The sequence below is a fragment of the Gavialis gangeticus genome, unplaced genomic scaffold (assembly GCF_001723915.1).
Source record: "Gavialis gangeticus isolate Ggan-Ray unplaced genomic scaffold, GavGan_comp1, whole genome shotgun sequence".
Lineage (NCBI taxonomy): Eukaryota > Metazoa > Chordata > Crocodylia > Gavialidae > Gavialis > Gavialis gangeticus.
In genome coordinates, this window is record NW_017729032.1 from 151,204,134 (window position 1) to 151,226,525 (window position 22,392).

At 41.9% G+C, this 22,392-nt stretch overlaps 1 protein-coding gene and 1 non-coding gene across 6 annotated transcripts in view; one reads left to right on the plus strand and one right to left on the minus strand.

Moving 5' to 3' along the window:
- CHST10 (carbohydrate sulfotransferase 10) overlaps positions 1 to 16,542 on the plus strand; it is a 43,682-nt gene extending 27,140 nt beyond the window's left edge. For 3 of the 5 annotated variants that reach the window (XM_019524980.1, XM_019524977.1, XM_019524978.1), the window contains 4 exons: positions 2,327 to 2,424; positions 6,802 to 7,036; positions 10,398 to 10,503; positions 14,008 to 15,504. In XM_019524980.1, the coding sequence (XP_019380525.1) occupies positions 2,327 to 2,424; positions 6,802 to 7,036; positions 10,398 to 10,503; positions 14,008 to 14,557 (989 nt within the window). In that variant the 3' untranslated portion in view covers positions 14,558 to 15,504. Of the gene's footprint in view, positions 1 to 2,326; positions 2,425 to 6,801; positions 7,037 to 10,397; positions 10,504 to 14,007; positions 15,505 to 15,552 lie in introns of those variants that run through there. The other 2 variants (XM_019524982.1, XM_019524981.1) reach the window with 2 other exon arrangements.
- A 5,388-nt stretch (positions 16,543 to 21,930) lies between these two features.
- TRNAH-GUG lies at positions 21,931 to 22,002 on the minus strand. Its single transcript has one exon. It is a non-coding gene; the product is annotated as a tRNA-His (tRNA).
- Between the last annotated feature and the right edge of the window lie 390 nt (positions 22,003 to 22,392).

The following is a 22,392-nucleotide window of genomic DNA, read 5'->3' on the forward strand; positions in this document are numbered from 1 at the left end:
GACCACGCGAGTGGCCCTCCTTTGGACCCCCTTAAGGTTACCCACATACCTCTTGAAGTGCGGCGCCCAGAATTGGACATAGTACTCCAAGTGTAGCCTGACCAGCACCACATAGAGGAGAAGGATCACCTCCCTAGACCTGCTTGTGATGCATCTGTAGATGCATGACAAAGTACAGTTAGCCTTACTGACTGCTTCCTTGTATTGGTGGTTCATGTCCATCCTGGAGTCAGCAATGACTCCAAGATCCCTTTCAGCCACTTTCAGTTGCTGAATTGATTCAACAGATATTTGGCCCGATTTGGTGGCCAAGTTTCCGAATTTGAATTGAATCAGGAGAAGCTTTAATCTCTCTGAATCGAATTGGAACCCTCTGAATCGATTCAGAGAGATTTGGAAAGATTCAACGATTTGGCCATAGACACAGCTTTAAATATTTTTTCTACATACCTCAAGGTACCAGGTGGCTCGTGAATGCTGAGATGTTGAGGGGGATGGAGCATCCCACAGGATTGTGGGGGGGTCCCCAGCACGCTCGGTAGCAGACCCAGAAGTAGACTAGAAGCACTTCTGGTCCACTTCTGGGTCTGTCAGGGAGCATGCAGGGGAACCTCCCCTGTACCTCCCCAGCTTGGCGACTGGTGCCTCCTGTTCAGGGTCAGACTGATTACCATATTTGGGATCAGGAAGGAGTTCTACTCCATGGCCAGATTGGTAAGGACCGCGGCGGTTTTGCCTTCCTCTGTAGTTGGGGGCAGGAGGGGGTGGTGGGGTGTGGGCCCACTTCCTGGGATCTCTTGAGCATATATTAACAAATTTACAGCAGCAGTATGCTGGCTGTCATAGTCCCCCTGCTTTACCTGTGGTACATTAGGGTATTATATCTTGTGTTATCTAGTTATGTTGTGCCAGGGGAAGCTGGGTTAGATTCATAGATTTCATAGATGTTAGGGCTGGAAGGGATCTTGGAAGATCATTGAGTCCAGCCCCCTGCCCGAAGGGCAGGAAGTCAGCTGGGGTCATAGGATTCCAGCAAGATAAGCATCCAATTTGCTCTTGAGTGTGTTCAGTGTAGGTGCTTGAACCACCTCCAGTGGCAGGCTATTCCAGACCTTGGGGGCTCAGACAGTAAAGAAATTCTTCCTTATGTTCAGCCTGAAACGGTCATGCAGTAGTTTATAACCGTTCGACCTCATCATCGCTTGGGGCGCTCTGGTGAACAAATGTTCCCCCAGATACTGGTGGTCACCCCTGATAAACTTATAGGTGGCCATCAGATCACCCCTGAGCCTGCGCCTTTCCAGGCTAAAGAGCCCCATAGCTCTCAGCTTGTCGTTGTAAGGTCTGTTTTCCTGACCTCTGATCATGCGCATGGCTCTTCTCTGGATTCTCTCAAGCTTCTCCACATCCTTTTTGAATTGTGGGGTCCAAAACTGGACACAGTACTCCAGCTGTGGCCTCACCAAGGCCGAGTACAAGGGGAGAATGACGTCCTTTGTATTCTCCATAAATATATAAGGTAAAGCTAGCAGTCAGCGTTGTCCTAGAATCTGGGCTATAGAAATACTGTATGTGGGGTGCATCCTATTTTACAGCCTTAATTTGGTCACAGATTTTCAGCTGCATTAAATTAGTTCAAAAAGGGGAATACCATCTAAATCTCTTTTCTTATGAGCCTAGTGACAAATGAGAAATTGATCTTACATCCTTAGGTAGTGGCAATATGTGCTAGGGGAAGCTGTTCAGCAGACAAAAATGCCTTCATCAATTATGCTTTGGCTATGTTGAGTCTGTGAATTTGTAGTAAGAAAACTGGTACACAAAAATGAGCACAACCTGATAAATTAATTTTTTATTTGACCACATTTTTTTGAGTTTACTTAACCAATAGGCTCAACAGCAGATTTTTTTTTTATGGTCATGTGTCAACTGGACACAATTTAAATGTCATACATTACATTACTGACTCAAGCACATTTGAAATGACTGTGTGAATCTTTTGTATTGCATTTAGACTTATGCCATATGAAAGATTAATACTTCCCTATGCACTTTGGAAATGAAAGCCTGTGAAAATATAGGGTCATATTCATCTGTGATGGAATGTTACTGAAGTTACACCAGGGGTGAACTTGACCCATGACCACCAATATCCCGGAAGAATACATTCTCCAAAATATGAGAGAGATATTTGGCTGTGTTTGTTTCAAGTACTTTTTGGAGTGAGTGCTCAATTGTGTTTGACGCAAGAAGTGATACCAATGATTGACTGTAATGCAGAAGTAATTGTCTTTTCCTGTAGCTGTTCTCTCTCATTCTTCTCTAGAATATGGTGCCAAGCAAGAACCATTAATGCTAACAGCTATGACAAAAATGGAGAAGGTACAAGGACCAGAGGAGAAGCGTTTGCGTGAAGAATTCCAGGTACATGCTATTGAGATGTGTTAGGTGTTTAGAAAAAATAGGGAAAATTCAGATTTAATGAAAGAGAGTCCTTTACTTAAAGGCACAAGCAGTTGTGGCACAGGACGTGCTTAATTGCCCTTTTATTTAGATAAGTAGAACTCCTAGTGTTCCTAAGTTTTCATGGTTTATGCTTGTAATTTATGGTTATAAACTGCCCCGCCCCACCACTCCTACTAAGGTAACCTTATTTTCTAATGTTGAAATAAAAATATAAAATAAAAACAGCTTAAAAATATATTCCTATCTAAATGGAAATGTAGCATCACCTCTCCTTTTTAAAGATAGACTGCCCGAAGTAGTTGCTCTGTCTTTTGCATAGAGCTCTAGATTCTGCTGTCATACATATCTTAATCCGGAGCTGTCCTGTTGCAGTCATTTTGGCTGTCCAGTTCCTGAGGACAAAATTTGGCTTTTGTAATAATATGATATAGCTTTCCACCTCTGGTTTCTTTCTTAATCTTCTTGCTAAGTCTCTCCACTTTGATTTTTTCCCTTTTCTTTTTCTCACACTGCTGCCTTCATTATTTTCCATCCTTTTCCTAATTGTACTGTCTCTATGTTCAAGATTTTACTTAAGTAGAAAATAATTGCAATAATGTTTAGTACAGGTTGAATTTTGTAGTGAACAATTCCGAGTGGTGGGAAAATGGACAAAACAAGCCTGTCAGATTTTATAAATGTATAGGTTAAACTCATGTCTTCAATGGAAATAGAATTTGAGGTTAGTTTTAAAGTGAAGGAATTCATTTTTTTCCACTGTCCCAAATAAATCAGATTAGGCTTTACTTTTTTGCCTATACAAATTGAAATTGAAATAATTACCAAAATGCTCAAATCAAGAAAGCTTTGGTTTTTTGTACCTTGGTTTAAGGCTGGAAACATTTTGATTGAATAGTGATTATTCATAAACTCTGCTCTTGTATATCTGGGAAAGAGTGATGAGGTGTTTAGACCCAAAGCGGGTCTCCCTTATTATGTTCTAACAGTTTCAGGAGCAGAACAATACTATTAATCCTGAACACATGCAAAGGTGATGTTTACAGAATGATAAGCATTCTGCTAGGCTGTCCAAATTACTTCATGGCCAAAGTTAAATGGATGCAGAAAGCAAGATTATATTTTGCCAGATGGCATTGGGCTGAAGAATAAAAAGCTTTTAATTGGCCTGTATACATGTGTTTCATAGATGCTGCATCTGAAGTTCCTGACACTGTATGCAAATATGGATAAAGGCATTTGAGTTTCTTTGCTCAGTTAATCAAATGCTTCTGAACTTTACCTGTGTAATAACAGCAAGTGGTTTCACAGCTCATAATTAATACGAGAGAGTAATGTTAAGGATGCCTCTTTCATGTTGTATCTTTCTAACATTTTGTGTTCAGTGGCAGGGACAATAATTTAAATCTAGACCAGTGTAATATAGCTTGAACTAGTAGCATGGGGAGGAGAGGGGACTCCAGAGATGTCAGTAGCCAAGACATAGCCAACGCTATAACTAAATTTTGTTTAATTGGACTTTGGCCTGCTGCTAAAATCCCCATATAGGTAAGTTAGATATGGGGCAAAGGTAGATTCTCTCTCACATGTTTGGATTTCCTGAAATATTCAAAAAAGATGAGTCCCTAGAGCTTTCTAACTTTATACTGTTTTTGTAGTAGAAAAGCAAAGGATAATGGGAGAGCAGTATTCCATTGAAAATGAGTTTGGGAAAATTCACACTTTGCAAACCCACCCTTCATAATCTGTTCACTTGACTCATCTAGTTGAAATCCAATATCTGGTACCAAAGATTAATTGATTGCACCCCAAACATACAAATTATTGTTTTAAATAGTAATATCCAGGGGAGTGACTGACTTTGAAAAGGTTAGCTTAAAATGGGGAAAAATGACTGATGGCCATGTATTTTTGTCCCCTCTCTTTAATGAAATATCTGGTCTTTTCCCTCAGTGAGAGAGATCTTGCAGATTGATTAGTAGGGAGGATTATTGATAGGAAAAGGGGAATTCCCCTCCCCAACCAATACTGACGATATCAAGACGGCCTCTTTTTATAAATAAAGAATTCTTCCCTTCCTTTTTGAAATAGAGAGGCTGTCATGGCAGTTCTGCCAGGGCCTGGCTTGAGAACAGAAAGTTGGAGGCAATTTAAAAATGAGAAGAAGGGGAAATCATGGAGCTTGAAGGTACAGTGGTGAAGGAGGGAGGTATGTAACGGACCAGCGGCCTGGGAAGAGGATGTTCACAGAAGAAAGATTGGAAGTGGAGTAACAAAATAAAAGTGCAGAAGGACAACTTAAGAATCTTTGGAGAAGGGATTAGAAGAGGACTTTTCAGTCCTTCTGCAGGCCTTTAGTCATACCCCTCCAACAGACTATAGGTTTGTCACTAAAACCCCATCTGCTTCATGTGAGATTTAGAGTATTTGTCAGAGAGGCCCTTCTTCAGAGGATCAAATAATAATTTAAGTTTAGCTCTCACGGCACATGCTTGGCCTTAAGTCTGTGTTTCTAATAACTGTTTTTCTGAGCCTTAATGCTTTAGCCTTAAAGCCTTTTGCTTATGGCAAAAAGGCCATAAGCTTTATTGACCTGCAAGGTGGGTAAGACAGCTTTGTCTGCTGAACTTTTAAACCCAGACTGCTTATTTCAAGGTATTAATCTGTGGGCCTGATTTTTTTTTAAAGCTATTTTCCTAAGCATTCCAGTATCTCTCTTTAACAGAATAAGAATGCTTTTTACCTATTTTTTGGAAAGCCAGTACCTTAAGTAAAATAAAGAACTGTGTAATCAATAATCAATTCCACCAGAAAGAATTTTGAGAGGTTTACCCTTATGTCTTTGTAAAGGAACAATAAAATCTTAGTCGTCCCCCCCCACCCCGCCTCCACTTTTTTCTTCTTTTCTTTTTTTGACTGAAAGATTTCTTTCTTTTAGGATCATCCTTCCTTACTCTGAATACTTCTAGTGCAGGCCTCTGCTTTCCCAAATAGTAGCCAAGTACAGGGACTTTTGCTCATAGTGTTCTAAGTGTACCAGTGAAACAGGCTCAAAATTTTGCAATTTTCAATCTGCTGCAGCTGGAAGAATTGGAAGCATTGGTGGAAGACATCACATTAGACTGTGTCTAGACAGAATGGTCTCTTGCCAACCAAAGGGTAGAATCTCCTTTTCCCTCCCCATTAATATTTAGTTTCTGCTGAATTTCTCCTGTCCTGTAGCCTGAAAATTGCCACTGGCAGTTCAGTAAATATATTCTTCAGGCTCTCAAAAAAGTGTGGTTTGTTCCGAACTACAGATCAGATAAGACCAAACCCTGTTACAGCAAGCCAAAAAGTACAGTAGAGGAAGACTTGCAGTTCTAGATGGTCATTGGAAAAAGCACACCAGCACCAGTAGCAACACTGCTCAGCATTGATGGATCTAGGATTTTGAAAAAGGCGGTGGAGCTTGTGTTGCACATCATCCCATATAACACGAAACACATTTTTCTCCAGTTATAGAGAAACTAGATGCTTTACTAATATGCTGAGGGGCTAGCACTATATTACTGAGTTTAAGATAAAAAGCAAAAAACAAATATAATTATTGGAACGTGCACTAATTTACTAGATTACATATACAGTTCAAAGAAACCGCAATGAACTAGGCAAAAAGTAGTCAAAAGAGGTATCACTAGCCTTCTAGTCATTTTAGTTAAATGTACATCTCTTATTCAGCTTCATAAAACAAAATTGAGCCTTCTTGAGCATCTTGACAGTACCTCCAGTTCTTCACTGTCAGTCATTTCTACACCTGAGTTAATATTCTCACACTTGAGTTAAGGTTTTTAGCTAGAGTTAAAACAGTCTGCAGGGCTGTGAAATAGAAGAGAGACATTACTGGGAATGGCTAACAGGGCAAAATTGCAGAAGAAAGGATAGTTTGATTAGTGAAATATTGAGACTATTAAAAAAAGATAGAGGATCATTAACAGATGTGGAATGGAGAGAGATTAACAGGAATTAGGGAGATTACAATGAACCATGAAATCAATTGACTCTCTCAGCACTGCCTGAATAGAAAAAAAACAGGCAGCTGGTTTTAAATTTTGGGTGGGGTAGGAATCAAAAGTGAGGGGTGCAAGTGCACCACCTCACCACCTCCTAGATCCACCCCTGCTACTAAGAGATGGGCTGATGTGGCATCACTTCAGTAAACAGCCAATAATATTTTGGGGGGGAGTGCACTGAGGGCATGGGGGAAGGAAATTGACACAGCTAGACTGGTTTCTTGTTCTTTACATTTTGATATAAAAGCAAAACACTTGCTTTTCTTTTCTTTTTTTAAATAATAAGCCAACTGGAAAAGTGCTTTCTGGAAATCTGATGCACCAACCTCTGATCCATATGGAAAGACTTGAGCTTCTCCGGAATGTTTGCAGAGACGCAGTGCTGAGAAATCTCTCTCATACTACAGTTTCCAAATTCATCTTGGACCGAATATTTGTGTGTGACAAGCACAAGATCTTGTTCTGTCAGACTCCAAAAGTGGGCAACACTCAATGGAAAAAAGTCTTAATTGTGTTAAATGGTACCTGTTCTATTTTTAATGGGCTTTTTTGCTCAGGGGGAAGGGCAAAACTATGGGAAAATGGGAACACAAATGGGAAAGCATTGAAATCAATTTCTTTGCATACTCCTACTAACTGTTACTTCATTCTAGTCATTCAGTTTTTGCAGTTCCTTTCAGTCCTTTTTTAATGTTCTCTTTAAAAATGTCTTTCTGCTAAAAAGAATATTGTTTTGACTCCAAAGCAATTTGAGTCACTGAGCTATGACTTTTATAAATGTAGCAGGTTTGCTGTCAGGGCACTTCCTGATGTACTTGTTTAAGATGCTGTTCGTAAAGTGCTATAGTTCCCTAAGCCAAGGCATTTTTAAACTCTCTAGAATGGAAGAGTCCGTGTTCCCCCGAGCACTAGGAATAACGGCCACAAGTTGACTGAGAGTAGGTTCAGGCTAGACATTAGGAAGCACTACTTCACAGTCAGGCTGACTAGGATCTGGAACCAACTAGATCCTAACCAAGGGAAGTGGTGCTTGCTCCTACCTTGGAGGTCTTTAAAAAGAGGCTAGATAATCACCTAGCTGGAGTCATTTGACCCCAGCATCCTTTCCTGCCATGGCAGGGGGTTGGACTTGATGATCTGCTCAGGTCCCTTCCGACCCTACCAACTGTGAAACTATGATTGAACCTAGCAATAAAAGGAACACTCATAACTTCAGGTTTCTGGTCATAAATATTTATTTTTTCAGTAATGCTATAAATTCCAGGGCATGAGGCTGGAGTTGTTATTTTGACTGCAGTTCTCCATTTTAAATGTGGCAGCTGCGCAGGTCTATAAAACTGAGATTTTAAGTGTATATTATTAATGAATCATGGCATGAGTTATCAGAGATCAATCAGGCAGTTGGGGATTATAGCCTGATTAGTGAAAATATATGGTAAAATTATTTAAAACAAGTCTAACAAGATTGCATTGTGATTTTTATTAAAATAACACAGCTTCATTAAATTATTTTAATAAAATAGCACAGGTGTTCACTCTTTCTCTATACAAAATAGCTTTCTACATGTGTGAAGTCTTCTGGTATGTGAGGAAAAATTATTTGCATCCTTTTGGCTTTATGCTAAGGTGTAACACATGCAAACCTGATTGAACACTTTAACTTGAACACAAGTATCAAAGGAAGGTGCATTCTCTGGAGTCACCTTTGTAACACTGCCATTGACAGCCTTATGAAGAAAAAGTTCAAAGGGACACAACACGAGCATGAATTAAACCACAAGATGGTTTAATATACACAAGAGATTTTGCAAATGCCATCATTAAATGGTAAATGGGTATAATAATTTGGGGATAGCATAAGGAGTATCCTGCAACTTGCAACTCAAGAATTAACTTGGAAAGCAAAGGTATATATGAGATGGTCTCAGTTACTTACACTGGCAGTACCCAGACAGTAGGGCTGTCTAGAAGAAATCACAAATTGGCAGTGTGGTAGTTGCATTTGCCAGACTGTAAGCAAGGTTGTCATTGACAATTTACACCTTAATGACCAGTACCAGAGCATTAATTTGGATGTAATTTCCATCTTAACATAAGGGGTTGAAAGCTGGAACCCCACAGAGAGTATAGATGGATGTCTAAATGATTGTGAAAGCCACACCTTGGGGAAAATACTAGCTATTAAATAGAAGGAATTTATAACATATGCTAAGATTTTTCTCTGAGATTTTGTCATCTCTTTGTCTCCAAAGTTATTCTGAAAGGAAGATGGAAGTCAGTGATGCACACAGGCTAAGAATGAAGCTGGTACAACTGCCGTGGCAGATGCTCTATTGTGCAGCTAGAAGAACATATAAAAAGTGGCTTACCAAAGGAATCCTCTCCACTACTCGGAGAGTACTTAGTGAAAATGGAGGGCGTGCAAAGAGCAGCTCTGGGTTGCTGATGGTGGAGCAGTGTTATTCTTGCCCTAAGCAATTTGTAACAGCACTGGAGGGATTAGATACATTTATTGGAAAGCTTTTGTTTAGGCATGAATGACAGGACTGGGAATTGGAAACTTTTGCCTCCAGGTTACTCATATGAACTCATGACAGTTGGATAACTTGAAGTTATTATTTGAGTGCTGTGGCCAATGGTAAGATATGTGCAATCTTGCTCTGGTTCCCAATAGATGAGTGCCTGGTAGCAAATACCAACACTTAGTTTGACACTGGTGAGCTCAGCTCTCAAATTGTGGATATTTATGATTCTTTATCCATAATGGAGGCTTATTCTCCAGCTCATATATAGGGATCCAGCTGGGAATGGATAGGGAGGTTTCATTTTTTTATGGCTGACCAGTCTTGCATCTTTTGCAAGCTCTAAATTCACACAAGTAAACCATTAAAAAATGTAATATAGCACAAGCCCAAAATAAATAGGATCTAGGTTCTGTGAATTACTGTGGCATCTTCTAAACTAAGCTTTTTACTGAACTGTTTCTCATCCTTAGTAGCTCCAGTGGAGGGTGGAAGCACTAGGGTAGAAGAAGCACATAGAACTGCTTGGTTTGATGATTCTGTACTTGTTCCAGCATTGTAACCTATTACTGCTGTTGGGCAAACTTACTATGTAGGTAAAGGCAATGAGGGCAGTGATGCCAGGCACCTGTACCATTTTTATTTACTGATAGCCTTATCAACAGACAGAGTTCCTTTTGATTTCCCTAGTGCTCTGTGTGGATGTATCACTTTGCAGAGCAGAGTATGTAACCACGTGGGGGAGAACTTAGCTGCTGATAAAGTCCTGGCGATGCTTCCTTATGATTGTGTTATTAAAATCTGTGGATGTTGAATGATGTGAATTTGTTTTAATTTTCATTTTAGTGTATAAGTGTTCTTAAAAGGGGGCAGGAGGGAGAGGAGACAGCTAAGATACTGACAGCAAAGTGTTTAATGTTCTTGCAGTTCAACTAGAAGTTTACAGCATTTGATTTTGTTTCCAACAAAAAATAAGAGGGAAAAAATAAGCCTTTTTCTGTTCCTCAGAGCTAATCTTCAAAGCCTTTCCAATTGCATTTCATGGAGAGTTGTGCGAAGAGGGAGGAGGGCTTGTTTTTTATTACAGAAACAACTTGTTCACCACGCATTATTGAGAGGCTTGAACTGACTTGGCTACAGTTGTAGTCATCGCATAACAAATCTCCGAAAGAAGTATTCTGTTAAGTGTTAACAGCTGTTAGCATTGTGGTCAGAATCTCCTGTTCTTTAACTACTGTAAATCCAGTAACCATAGATACAAGCAACACAGAGAGGGTGAAAATCCGCCACTGAGAGACATGTTCTTTTGTTTCTTTCCTTTCCTCTCCTGTAACTTATTCTATCTGTCTGATTTATCTAGGAGCATTTTCTTCCATAGAAGAGATTCCAGAAAACATTGTGCATGACCACGAGAAGAATGGCCTACCACGTTTATCTTCTTTCAGTGACTCTGAAATACAGAAAAGGTGAGAGGCGATTTCTTAGGGAAGTTGGTGAATTTCCAAACCAGAAGGGGAAATAAAGAAACTGCACATTTCAAATTCAGACCTTGAACCAAGGAGGCTTTTACTTCTCTTATACCCTTTGTTCATCAGTGTACTTTCATTGGCTATGTGAATTCTGATGTTACCATCCCATGCCCATTTCCAAAGGGTAATTCCAGTGTGTAATTCAAAAGGGTAATTCCATATAGATCTATTTAGAATGATGGTCTCCAGTCTTTTTGGGTAGGAGATCACTTTTTGAATTAAAAAGCAACCCAAGATCTACTGTGCGCTGCCTCCCTGTACCCCACCCGCATGTCACTGTGGGAAGGGGAGGGGGGAGGCAGATCCAGGCAGAGGGAGAAAAAATTATTTGGGGGGCATGCTTCCCCCAGCAGGTAAGTCTGGGGGAAGAGCCCTGGGGGAGGAGAAAGGGCTGTGGAGGGTCGGAGCAGATCGAGGCCCCAGCAGTGGGGGAGGGAGCAGGGCACAGGCGGGAGCAGGGGCTGGGGAGGGTGGGGCCCTGGCCGGGCAGGGTGGTGGGACAAGTGGAGGCCCAGGGGTATGTGCCCCCCCCCGACCTCTTTTTGTTCCCCACTCTCCCCGGTCTCTGCTCCTGCCTGTGCTCTGCCCTCTCCCTCACTGCTGGGGCCTCAGTCTGTCCGCCCCCTCACGGTAGTGAGTAAGGGAGTGGGGCAGGGGCAGACCGTGCACAGCCAGGGTAGGGTGCGGGACAGAGCCGCGAGCAGCTCGTCTGGGGAGCGCATGCAACCCAGGAAGGCCTGGGGGGGGTGTGCCCCCATATCTACATGCAGGGCAGGGCAGTGTGTACTGGGGCTGGGGCAGTGCTGGGCTCTTCCCAGCGGGGGTGTTTGGCCACACTGAACTCGGGCTGGGCAGTGGAGGCAGAGCTGGGAGCAGGGCTATGGGGGGAGAAGGGGCTGCAGGCACGTAAAAATTTGCCATAGCTCCCCCAACCCCCTCCCAGGACTGCTGCAGCTGCCCATGCTGAGCGCAGCCCGGCCCAGGTCCCGCCGGGAAGAGCATAGCATAGTGTCCTAGCCCACAGCGGCAGCCTGCTTGTCCCCTCTCCTCCCCCCTCAGGGGGATGAGAAGTTTGCACTGGGTTCTTTCCGATGGGGGTGTTGGGTCATGCGCTCAGGGCAGGTGGTGACAGTGCTGAGAGAGGGTTGGAGGGCTACAACAAATTTTTGGGTGCCTGCAGCCCCTCCCCTGCCCCATAGCTCCGCTCCCAGCACTGCTACTGCCTGGCCCAAGCATCGCATGGCCCAACACCCTTGCTGGGAAGAGCCCAGCTCACAGCTGCAGCTTACCCTCCCCTGTGTGCACATCTGGGGGCAAATGCCCCCACCGGATAAGCTGCTCGCAGCTCCATCCTGCTCCCACCCTGTCTGTGCAGGGTTTGCCCCATACCCTCTCTCACCGCTGCTGCAGCCAACTGCACTGCCCCACATCTGGGGGGCGTATGTGCCCCCCCATCTTTGTGTGGAGTTGGCTGTTATTGCAGGCTGGACTTTGCACCCCGAGCCCCACTGCAGCTGGTCCAGGAGTGGCTGTTTACCATATGTGTCTTGCTGCTGGGCTGAGCCACACCTGCATATAGCCAGCCGTAGCAGGGCTTGAGGTGCACCTCTGCCCCGTGTGGAGATTAGGGGGGGAGGGGCACATGCTTCCAGGGCCTCTGCTGGAGTGCATCCAGCAGTGAGAGGCCCCCCCACCCATGGATGAGCCCCTGGGCTCCAATCCTTCCACCACCCAGCTGAGCTGGGGGCCCACTCACCTTCCTCTGCTTCTGGCTGGGTCACACCGTCAGTCCCTCACTGCAGGAGCCTTTCTCTGGCCCCCGCCCCTTCCCTCCCCCATAGACTGACCAGCTGGGTTGGGGGAGGGGTATGTGCTCATGCGTGTGTCCAGCCCCCACCCCCCAGCCCAGAATTGACCAAAAGAGCCTCCCCAATTGACCGGTCAATCATGATCAACTGATTGGGGACCACTGATTTAGTATATCTGTTTATTACTTAAGACCACACATCTTCAGGTTGTTTTTGACAAGCAGTAGACAAATTGCCCAGAAGAGCTTACCATCTAAGGGTACCTAAGTTTCTACCACCTTTACTCATGTTGATACCACAAAAATCAGGGTTGGGGAAGGAAGAGAGCAAGAAGCAAAATGTTTGTGGACACTTGGGAAGAGATTTTTATGTGGATGCCTTAAAAAATTTGTTGTTATATCCAAGGCCATAGCTTTTACAAGCCACTTTGAAGAGAAGGTTTTAGATAAGGATAGCTCCTTAAGAGAGAGGTGACCCCAAATCTGGGAGCTGGTCCAAAGTCCATTAAAATTGTTGGAATAAATCCCAGTGTTTACAGTGGACTTTGAACTAGGGCTCTGGAAGAATCCTCTCCTCATACTTGGTCGTTGTAAAATCTCCCTTAGAAACTACTATCACATCTCTAAGGCTGGAGATTCAACTGTTCTGTCTCCAGTGAGCAACCCTGCTTAATACCTGACTATTCACCTTGGAGGTGAGTGTTCTGAAGGTGAATTCCTGCAAAGTTTGGGTTGTTGTCTTTCAGACAATCACAGAGACTGGCTCAAGACCCAAAGCTAAGATTCGGTTAGCAGTCTTGTACCAAACTGACAAAAAATTTTAGTAGGGGAGCAGAGGATGGTGTGCATCTGATTTGTGCTCCTCTCTAATCCTGCCTTGTTAGTTTAGGCAATTGAAGGCCTGATCCATTGTACAGTAAAGTTGATGAGAGTCTTTTCATTGACTTCAGTGGGTATTGGATTGAGAGGTTACCCATGTAGGGGAAAAAACTGTCTCCACTTTCATGCATCTTGCCTCTCTTTGTTTACAGTAAATTAAAAACTAAATCTTTACTGATGTCAAAACTAACTGTGAAAAAGTTATAGTTCTGAGTATCATCCTGTCCTGTCAGGTATGAAAGTTGTTTTTCTAAACTATGATTAAGAAATGTGTTTCAAAATTTTAAATAAAAAGTAAAAATTGTATTTTATATAGCAGTAATTTGTCTGGCCATCTGGCAGTGAGAGCTCAGCTCTTCTGTATGTTCAACTGTGCTTGTCCTAGCCGTTGTGGATCACTTTCTGTATTTTTGTTCTTATTTGCACCTGAGACTCCTGCATTTAGAAGTTCAGAGCTGTTCACTGTTAATGGGATTCAGCCCTCTTTTGTCAGCGAGGAAGATTCAGTTAATCCTTAAATTATAGAAACAAAACTAAACCCTCCTTGTTTTTACATTTTTCAATTCTTTGTAGTCATTAAAGTAAGTAAAACATTTTAAACCTTGCTCATTGTAATAACTGCAGGTAATGAAAAGTGCTTCTTAGGAGCCATGTTGTTACAGAAGTCATCATGTTTCATCTAAGTTTTGTAGCTCTTCAGTAGCTTGTTCACTTCTTCCATCTTTTTAATCCCTGCTATTCCTTTTTTCCTTTAGATTGAATTTATACTTCAAGTTTTTTATTGTAAGAGATCCATTTGAGAGACTTATTTCTGCATTTAAGGACAAGTTTGTCCACAATCCTCGATTTGAACCCTGGTACAGGCATGAAATTGCTCCTGGTATTATCCGGAAATATAGGAAGAATCGCACAGAGACCAGGGGGCTGCAGTTTGAGGACTTTGTGCGTTATTTGGGTGATCCTAATCACCGATGGCTAGATGTTCAGTTTGGGGATCACATCATTCATTGGGTAACGTATGTGGAACTTTGTGCTCCGTGTGAAATATCGTACACTGTGATTGGACATCATGAAACTCTAGAGGATGATGCTCCATATATCTTGAAAGCAGCAGGAATAGACCATCTGGTATCCTATCCCACGATTCCACCAGGCATAACAAAATACAACAAAACAAAAGTAGAGCGCTATTTCTCAGGAATTAGCAAGCGAGATATAAAACGCCTATATGCCCGTTTTGAAGGAGACTTTAAACTATTTGGATATCGAGAGCCAGATTTCTTGCTAAACCGACACCTAGATTAAGCTGGGAAGAAGTATCTATTAAATTAGACTATGGCATATGCACATCAGCTGCCACACTGGCTGAACTGAGACTGACCATTATTTTCTATATTTTTGACTTTGCTCCATTTTTGGTGGAATATTTGTGGACAATTAGGATTCCTACTTGTTATTTACTGACCATATTTTCAGCATACAACATTGCAGTCTGTTTAGAATGAATCTATGTCGTCTAAGATATAAAATGCCACCTAACCCTTCTTTCTTCAGGGAGAAAGAGGAGGGACCAGTAGGTTGTAAAAGAAAGTAAAATAGAATGCAACTGAAAAATGTTGTAAAGAAGGCAGTTCACTGGAGGTTAACTTTAGGCTCACCTTATGAAATTTGTGTAGTGTTGATACTTACTATTTACCAGAAAGAATTGTGGAGTCTCCCACAAGCTATGAAAACTAGAGGCCAGTATAGGACCAATAATAAATGTGCTAAAGACAAACAAAAGATGTCCAGATTCTATTATGTGACTATTGTAAAGGTTGTGCTGATCTAATCTCATTTTTGGTTTTGGTTTTATGTTTTTGCCACACTGAAAAATTCTTCTAACATAACAGAATTTTTAGTTCTACCCAGGAAGGGCTGATTTCAGAGGCCTTTTGTCTTTATTTTTGTGTCCATAGTGTTACCTGTCCTTATACTGGTTTATCACGCCTTATAGTTGTTATACTTTTGTTTTAGTTGTTGACATCCAAGTTTGTAAAATGTCCAAAAACTTCAGATACAAATGGAGCATAGTTTCCAAGAAGAAATATAGAACTATTGGGGAAGTGAGTTAAAATAAAGCTAGATGTATTTGCAAGAGCAATATAAAAGCCAAGACCTGCTTTTTAAATAGTGTGCATTTTAACTTGGTTTATTTTCTAACTGTACAAGCTGCTAAGCTTATTTAATAAAGTTGTGAAAAGAAGAAAGCATGTAAGAGTTGCCATAATAAATTGGACTAATGCTCCATCCCATTCCAGTACCCTGCCTTTCAGCAGTGATCAGTATCTGGTGCTTCAGATGAAAGGGAAATCTCCTTCCCAAAATGCTCTTCCCCAGCCCTAAAGAGGGAGGATTTGCTCTTGATGCTTCCAGGTAATTGTTGGCTGCAGTTTTCTAAAACAAGTGTCCAAACTTTGTGTCACCTTTAGGTAACTGAGCAACTTGCCATGTATTCAAGAATTGCACTTAGTTTTAAAGTTGAGACTAAATGAACATAACCATAACATTTACCTGCTTGTGTATTGTTCCTGTTTGATTAAGAGAAATCTTTATATTCACCAGCAATGAAAACCTGCAGTTGATCAGCTTAACTCCTGCAGTTAATGGGAGAAGAAAGCCAAAGCGGCATTTGAAGATTCAGTGATCATGTTTTGGTTCTTGACCTGCACTTGAGACACTGCAGATCTAAAGGATGGATTTTGAATATTGGTATTATACTGATATCCAGGAACATATAATGATGGTCAGTGTGGAGTGAGACTTCTTATGTCTAGCCCCTTTTGTATGTTTTGATAGCTGCCTGTGGTGAGATCAAGGAAGCATCTTGTATTTATAAACTTGGGGAAAAAAAAGAATATCTGTGCCAAAATTGACGTGTGCTGCTGTCCACAAAAAGAAAACCCTGTAGTAGCTGAAGCATCTTCACAGTGTGCGTGATGTACAGAAGAATCATTTACTGTCCATTGTTAACAAGAGAACAGTTCAGGGTGGCAAAGCTTGAAGGGCCCCTGTGTTTCTTGAAAAAAGCAGCAGTTATTATGTCCTAGATTTGTTAGTTCTTCACTGATAATTAAAGGATATTAATAGCTCAATTACTATTTATATGACGTTTTAGCAAAGTATATTGCTAAATGCATTTCAGAACTAATGAGCTGATTGATTACCTCTGCTGAATAAAACTGTAACAGTTTGAATAATGTATAGAATATTAAGGCCTTAAAGCTTAGTCTTAATAAATAAGTACAATTTCTGTGTCTCCAGCAAAAGATACTGATCACACAGAATATTAACGTGTCTGTGTTTTTATTCTTTTTACTGATTCATTAATGTATTGAGTACTTCAAGTCAGTTAGATGGAAGGTGAAGAGACTTAAGTAATGTTACTGTTTTATCACCAGATTTCTCTAACTCTGTCTCATTTTTTTCCCATTTCATAATACTATGCATAGGGTCTTTTGATTATTGATAAACTAATGCTTACAGAGTACTTCTAGAAATATGATACAGTCGTAGGCCAGCAGAAGAACATACCAAATTGTAAACTACCAAGGGGAGAATGAAGAGAGGCAAAGTGAGGATGTAGAAGAAAAGAGTCTATCACAATTAAAGAACTCTTACATATAGGGCATTGAGTATTAAAGGGCAGGTCATATCGCTCATCAAAGGTAGAGGAGAGAATTAAAAGAATTGTGGACCAATGTCTCTAAAAAACAAAAAGGAAGGTGAATAGAAGGTATCAGACCTCAAATGCAGGGAAATAAAGGGCATTAGCAGGAAAGGAGCCATGCTTTTATAGTCAGTGACTTGTACATTAACAATCCTTTATCTTGTACTTTTTCCCTGGTAGAAATCCTTCCTCCGTTCAAACACAAAGGAGGCCAATTGGAGCGTTTCTTGTATATTAACATGCTGGTTGTTATAATTTCTGTAGTTAATTAGCAAAAAACAGAAGAAAGTTGCAGAGGATGCATGCAGAATCCAAGGGACAAGTCGTAACTCTTAGTTCAGCATCTTTAGAAATGTATTGAAATGCCATATGTACTCAGATCCAACATGAAGGGTTTTTTTCCCCATTCAAATGAGGGGGGAGAAACTCTCTAGGATTTGAGTACCAATTGAGGCAGGTACTGCTCCAACTGGTCCCAACCCAGAGTAAGATGACATGGGGTGGGGTGGGGTGGGGCATGGGGGGGAGATTGTGCAGTGGCAGGAGAGCTGTTCTGGGGCAAGTGAGCCAGAGCCACTGTGTGCTCCATGATCTGGGCCAGAGCTGGAGCCAGAATCAGAGCTGCTTCACATGGTAAAATGTAGGGAGGAAGAGGGGAAAGCAAGTGGCCAAAGCAGGCACCAGAGGCAGACACTTGGGTTACAGGCAGCAGGGGGGCAGACTCACAAGGGAGTCCAGGGGCAGGGGACAGCCTGCTTATTCTGCTACTGCCCCCACTTGCCCCCCTGCTGCTACTTTCCCTGCTGCAGCAGTAAGGGGTAGCAAATTTAAGATGATCCCCCAATAATTGCATTCTATATGTGGAAAATTATATGGAAGGAAAAACTATGTAATCATGATCCCAGGTTCCTCCTGTGCTGACTAGCAAGCTGCAGCTGGGAGTCCCATCAGCTGATCTGGGCTCTCAGTTGCAGGGATGCACCATCAGCTGATTGGGACTTCTAGCTGTGGGAGCACATGGTGCACCCCTGTAGCTGGGAGCCCCAACAGTTGATTGCTCCCAGCCTTGAGGATGCATTGAGACAGAGCCTGGATCAGCTGAGGGGCCCCCAGCTATGGGGGCCACCCCTTCTCTACTCCCCCAAGGGCTGCCTGGCCACATGTTCAATTAATGGCATGATAGGAACCAGCAACACAGTTACTACACGTTTTTGTGTAATAACTATGGTTTATTCCTCATTTTATCACACTATTAACTGCATTAGTGTGTGGCTGGGTAACGACATGATTAACTGGTTAATCATGTCTTAAGTGTAATGTGTGCCAGGGGCCTAAAGCACTTGAATAACTCTTCCTCATACACTGTCCTCATAGGATAGGTCACCTTGATTTTTTTCTTACGGCTTATGACTGACAAGATGCAAAAAAACGAAGAAGTTCTAATGGAAAATTTCCTTCCAGCAAATGTTGTTTGCCATTGTGTCTCTGCTGCCAGAATGGTGATAGACTTACCTTCTGAATTAGCAGTTGAGTCTACAGTGGCATTTCACAGAGTGCTGTGTAAGCCTCTCCACTCTCATGCAGAGGCTAGTTCATCTCTTTCGGAAGCTTTCCACTGGCTCTGGTTCTGCCTTGCATACAACTTCATCTGGGTCTCTTTAATGTAACTTTAGTGTGTTGCTTCCCCTTAGTCATCTGTTGCAATCGCCTGAGGTGCCATGGGCCCATTGCCACCAGAACAGATGTACAGCTCTGAATGTACCATTGCTTTGTAACAGAAGTGTCCACAGAAGACCAGCAGCCATAGGCGTCTAGCTAAGCAGCTGATGGCAGCAGGCTGATATAACCCAAAGCACCTCCAACAGCTGACAAACATGCTGCTGCTCAACACTGAGGTGCACTCAATCATCATTTCCCCTCGCTCTTGGCAAAGCAGTAAGGGTGAAAAAAATATGTATTTGCCTGAAGTCAAAACAAGCGAGGATGCTGACAAAAATTCTAGCCAATTAATGTCTTCTAGTAAGGCAATGTTGAAGAAAGCAACAGATAATTGCCTTAAAACTCTCATATTTTATTCAAGACAACTGCAAGTTAAAGACTTACTGTGCTTTACCATTCCTTCCTGTAGAGCCACCTGTATAGCTAATCTGTAGTTTTAATTTGTTCTCACTTCTTTCGCCCACCCTGGCACTATTAGATAGCACGTGGTAGTAAACATACCTCTCCTCCCCTGCAAAGAGTTGGGAAATGACTACATAGTCATTTTTCAGGGGGCGGGGCTGTGTTTGGTTAGATTTTTTTTTACTTTTATAGCATGATCACTTCAATGTTCAGTGCTGAATGCAGAAAAAGAATTGTTCTGGATTACAAATTATTTACTATGGTGTTGCAGTCTTGACAATGCTAAAGTTATTGCTTTTAGATATTTCTTCCAGCCTTTAGTTTTATGAATCTTCCGTACTGAATAATTACTGGGTTATTCTAAGTTTAGCTCTTCTTCCTTAAAAAAGAATTATTAAAATCACACGCAGCCTGTTGGCAGGGTAGACCTACCATTGGAGCAATGTGAAGCTCCTGAAATGACACTAAGGGCAAGAAAGGCTGGGTTGATTCAAATGGCCACCACCTCCATACTTCCCTGGGGATCTCTCTGGTGTGCTCCATTAGCGTGGGAGATAGGCATTAATTTGCGGTGGGAGCTCAGAACCCACAAGATCCCCATGCCAAGGGGAGGCTTCCAGATGTTTGCCTTTACTGGAGAGAGTGAGGGGCTGGAAATCCTTTGGTCCCCAGTCATGGGGCAATCTAAGGTTTACTGCTTGAGCCACAGACCCAGGAAACTACCTACAAGGTAAGTTAGAAGGAAGCCATGCACGGTTGGATACAGTTCAAAAGGGTGGATGTTTAGAAGTTTTTGAAACCCATTTTTACAGTGTCTTATTTTGAAAATGCTAGGTATCCTGAAAATAAAGTTAAAAAATGTCTGTGGCTTAATTAATGGTAATTTATTGTATTTAAATGTCTTTAAAAACAACACATTTAATTCTCCTAAAATACAAATTAGCGGGCTGTACTTTCTTCACACTTGAGAGATCAAATCTGAGTTGATACCTACATGTAACAATGGTGTAAAATACCACCATCCAGGTTCTCCTTTCCCCAAATCCCTCAAAATAGGAAAATTTAGATTTTGTAGCTTAAAACCAGGGCTATTTGGATCCAGGATTTTAACCTCTCACACAGTTTGAATCTAGAACTGCAATTCAAACCTGGCCATTTACTAAGGGTCTTACTTTGGTACAGAAGCTGCTGTTTTGAGTCCTTTCTTGTTTATTTGATTCTCCTGTGGGATTATGCAAGGGCAGTAAACATTTCAAAGACTATCTCTGTTATTGACTCACACTCTGGGGGAAAAAAGCTGGTTTTCCTACAACTGAACCCGAAAATGTGAGGTTGACTTGTATGCAGATTCACATTATGATCAGAACAATACAGGATTTCCTTTTTGTCCTTCTGCCCAGTACTGTTATTACAGCTTAGACAATTTTTATAACAATTCCTAGCAAAATAGACCTGAAAGCTGACACACTATAAAATATTTATCTGGATCCAAACTTTTTTGTGGGTATCTTTTATTGGACCAACTGCATGGTTAGGATAGGCAGGGGTGGACAATTATTTGGGTGAAGGGCCACTTACTGAGTTCTGGCAAGCCATTGAGGGCTGCATGACAGGCAGTCAGGGGCAGATAAATATTAATTTTCTAAATTTTTTAGGGGCCCCACGGGCTGGATAGAATGGCCTGGTGGACTGCATCTGACTTGCAGGCTGCATTTTGCCTACCCCTGGCTTAGATAAACTTTCAAATGAAATGCATTTTTCATCAGCTTTGTTCTGCCCCATGGAACTTTTAAGATACTTTGTAGAGTTACATTGGCAGCTTTAATACTGAATTTCCATCCTTATACTATTACTCAAGCAAGGAGTGACTTTTCCTGTTTTAACAAGAAAGTGTAGAATTACATACAAAAGAAGTGGTAGAGGATCTGGTTTGTACCGAGTAAAGTGCTAGCATAGCAAGAAATTGACAAGTTCTACATCGTAACTTTCCCACCTAGTACAATTCTTACATGTTTTTCAAGGTATAACGTTTTACCTGGGGTATGGTTTTTATTGTGTAGCACAGCTGTGTATTGTGTATCCATGACACATTTATAACAAAGTAAAAGTCAATTTACTCCATAATACCTGTGTTGTGTATCCATAGCATAAAACAGGAGCATATTAAATCAATCCATGCCCTCTCCTCCATACACGCACTTTACTGCGTATCATGTTACTAAGTGCTTTTGATGACAAAACCAGCCTCTTGTTCCCTTGGCATGCAAGCCGTTTGCATCTTCTCAGTATTCACAGAAGTTTAGGGCTGGAAGGGACCTCGTGAGATCATTGGGTCCAGCCCCCCTGCTCTGGGCAGGAAAGACCACTGAGGTCAACTAACCCCAGTGTCCAGTCTCCTTTTGATGATCTCCAGGGTAGGTGCCTGTACCACCCTTGCTCGGAGTCTATTCCAGAGTCTCGTCACACAAACCATGAAGTTTTTCCTTATATCCAGTCTGAAACTTAGGAGTTCATGACCATTGCTCCTGGTTTTCCCCTGGGGAGCTTTGGTGAATAGTTGTTTGCGTAGCTCTTGATGCTCTCCCCTGCTGTATTTGTAAGCTACCACCAAACCCCCCAAAGTTTTCTCCTTCCTAGGATCTCTTTTCTTGCCTCTAATTATACGACTGGCTCTTCTCTGGACTTTCCTCAAGCTTCTCCACATCCTTCTTGAAGTGTAGTGCCCAGAACTAGATGCAGTGCTCCAGCTGCAGCCTCACTAATGCTGAGTAGAGCAGGAGAATAATTTCCTTAGTTTTGCTCGAGGAAAGAGGCAGAACCCCCTGCTATGCTACCACTTGCAAGGTAATGCCATGACTTGGATTTGAACCAAGGTTACTGTGGCCACAACACAGAGTACTAACCACTGTACAATCACGGCAAGCTACAGGTGTTATTGATAGCCTGTTAGAAGATGGTGCCTTGTCTTTCTGTCACCCATGAAGTGTAGTACATTCATATAATGTACAAAAATAAAAATACTGACATAGGTAGAGACTGCACCAAGATTTTCTTCCTTTGCAATTTTTCTAGTTACTTCTGATCCCAGTAACAGTAGCTGAGTCATAATTTTCTGCCTATAACGTGCTGCTTCACACTCTCGTATCAAGTGAAAACAAAAGGAGCTACAGTGTAACAAATATATGGCTTTATAGTATATAGTATAAAAGCAATTCCAGTTCATTATTTTGGAAGTGGAGCTAGGCAATAATGGTGATTTAAGCAGGCTTTACTGCACAGTAACTAAGCAGGCATAAATTTGATACCTGCA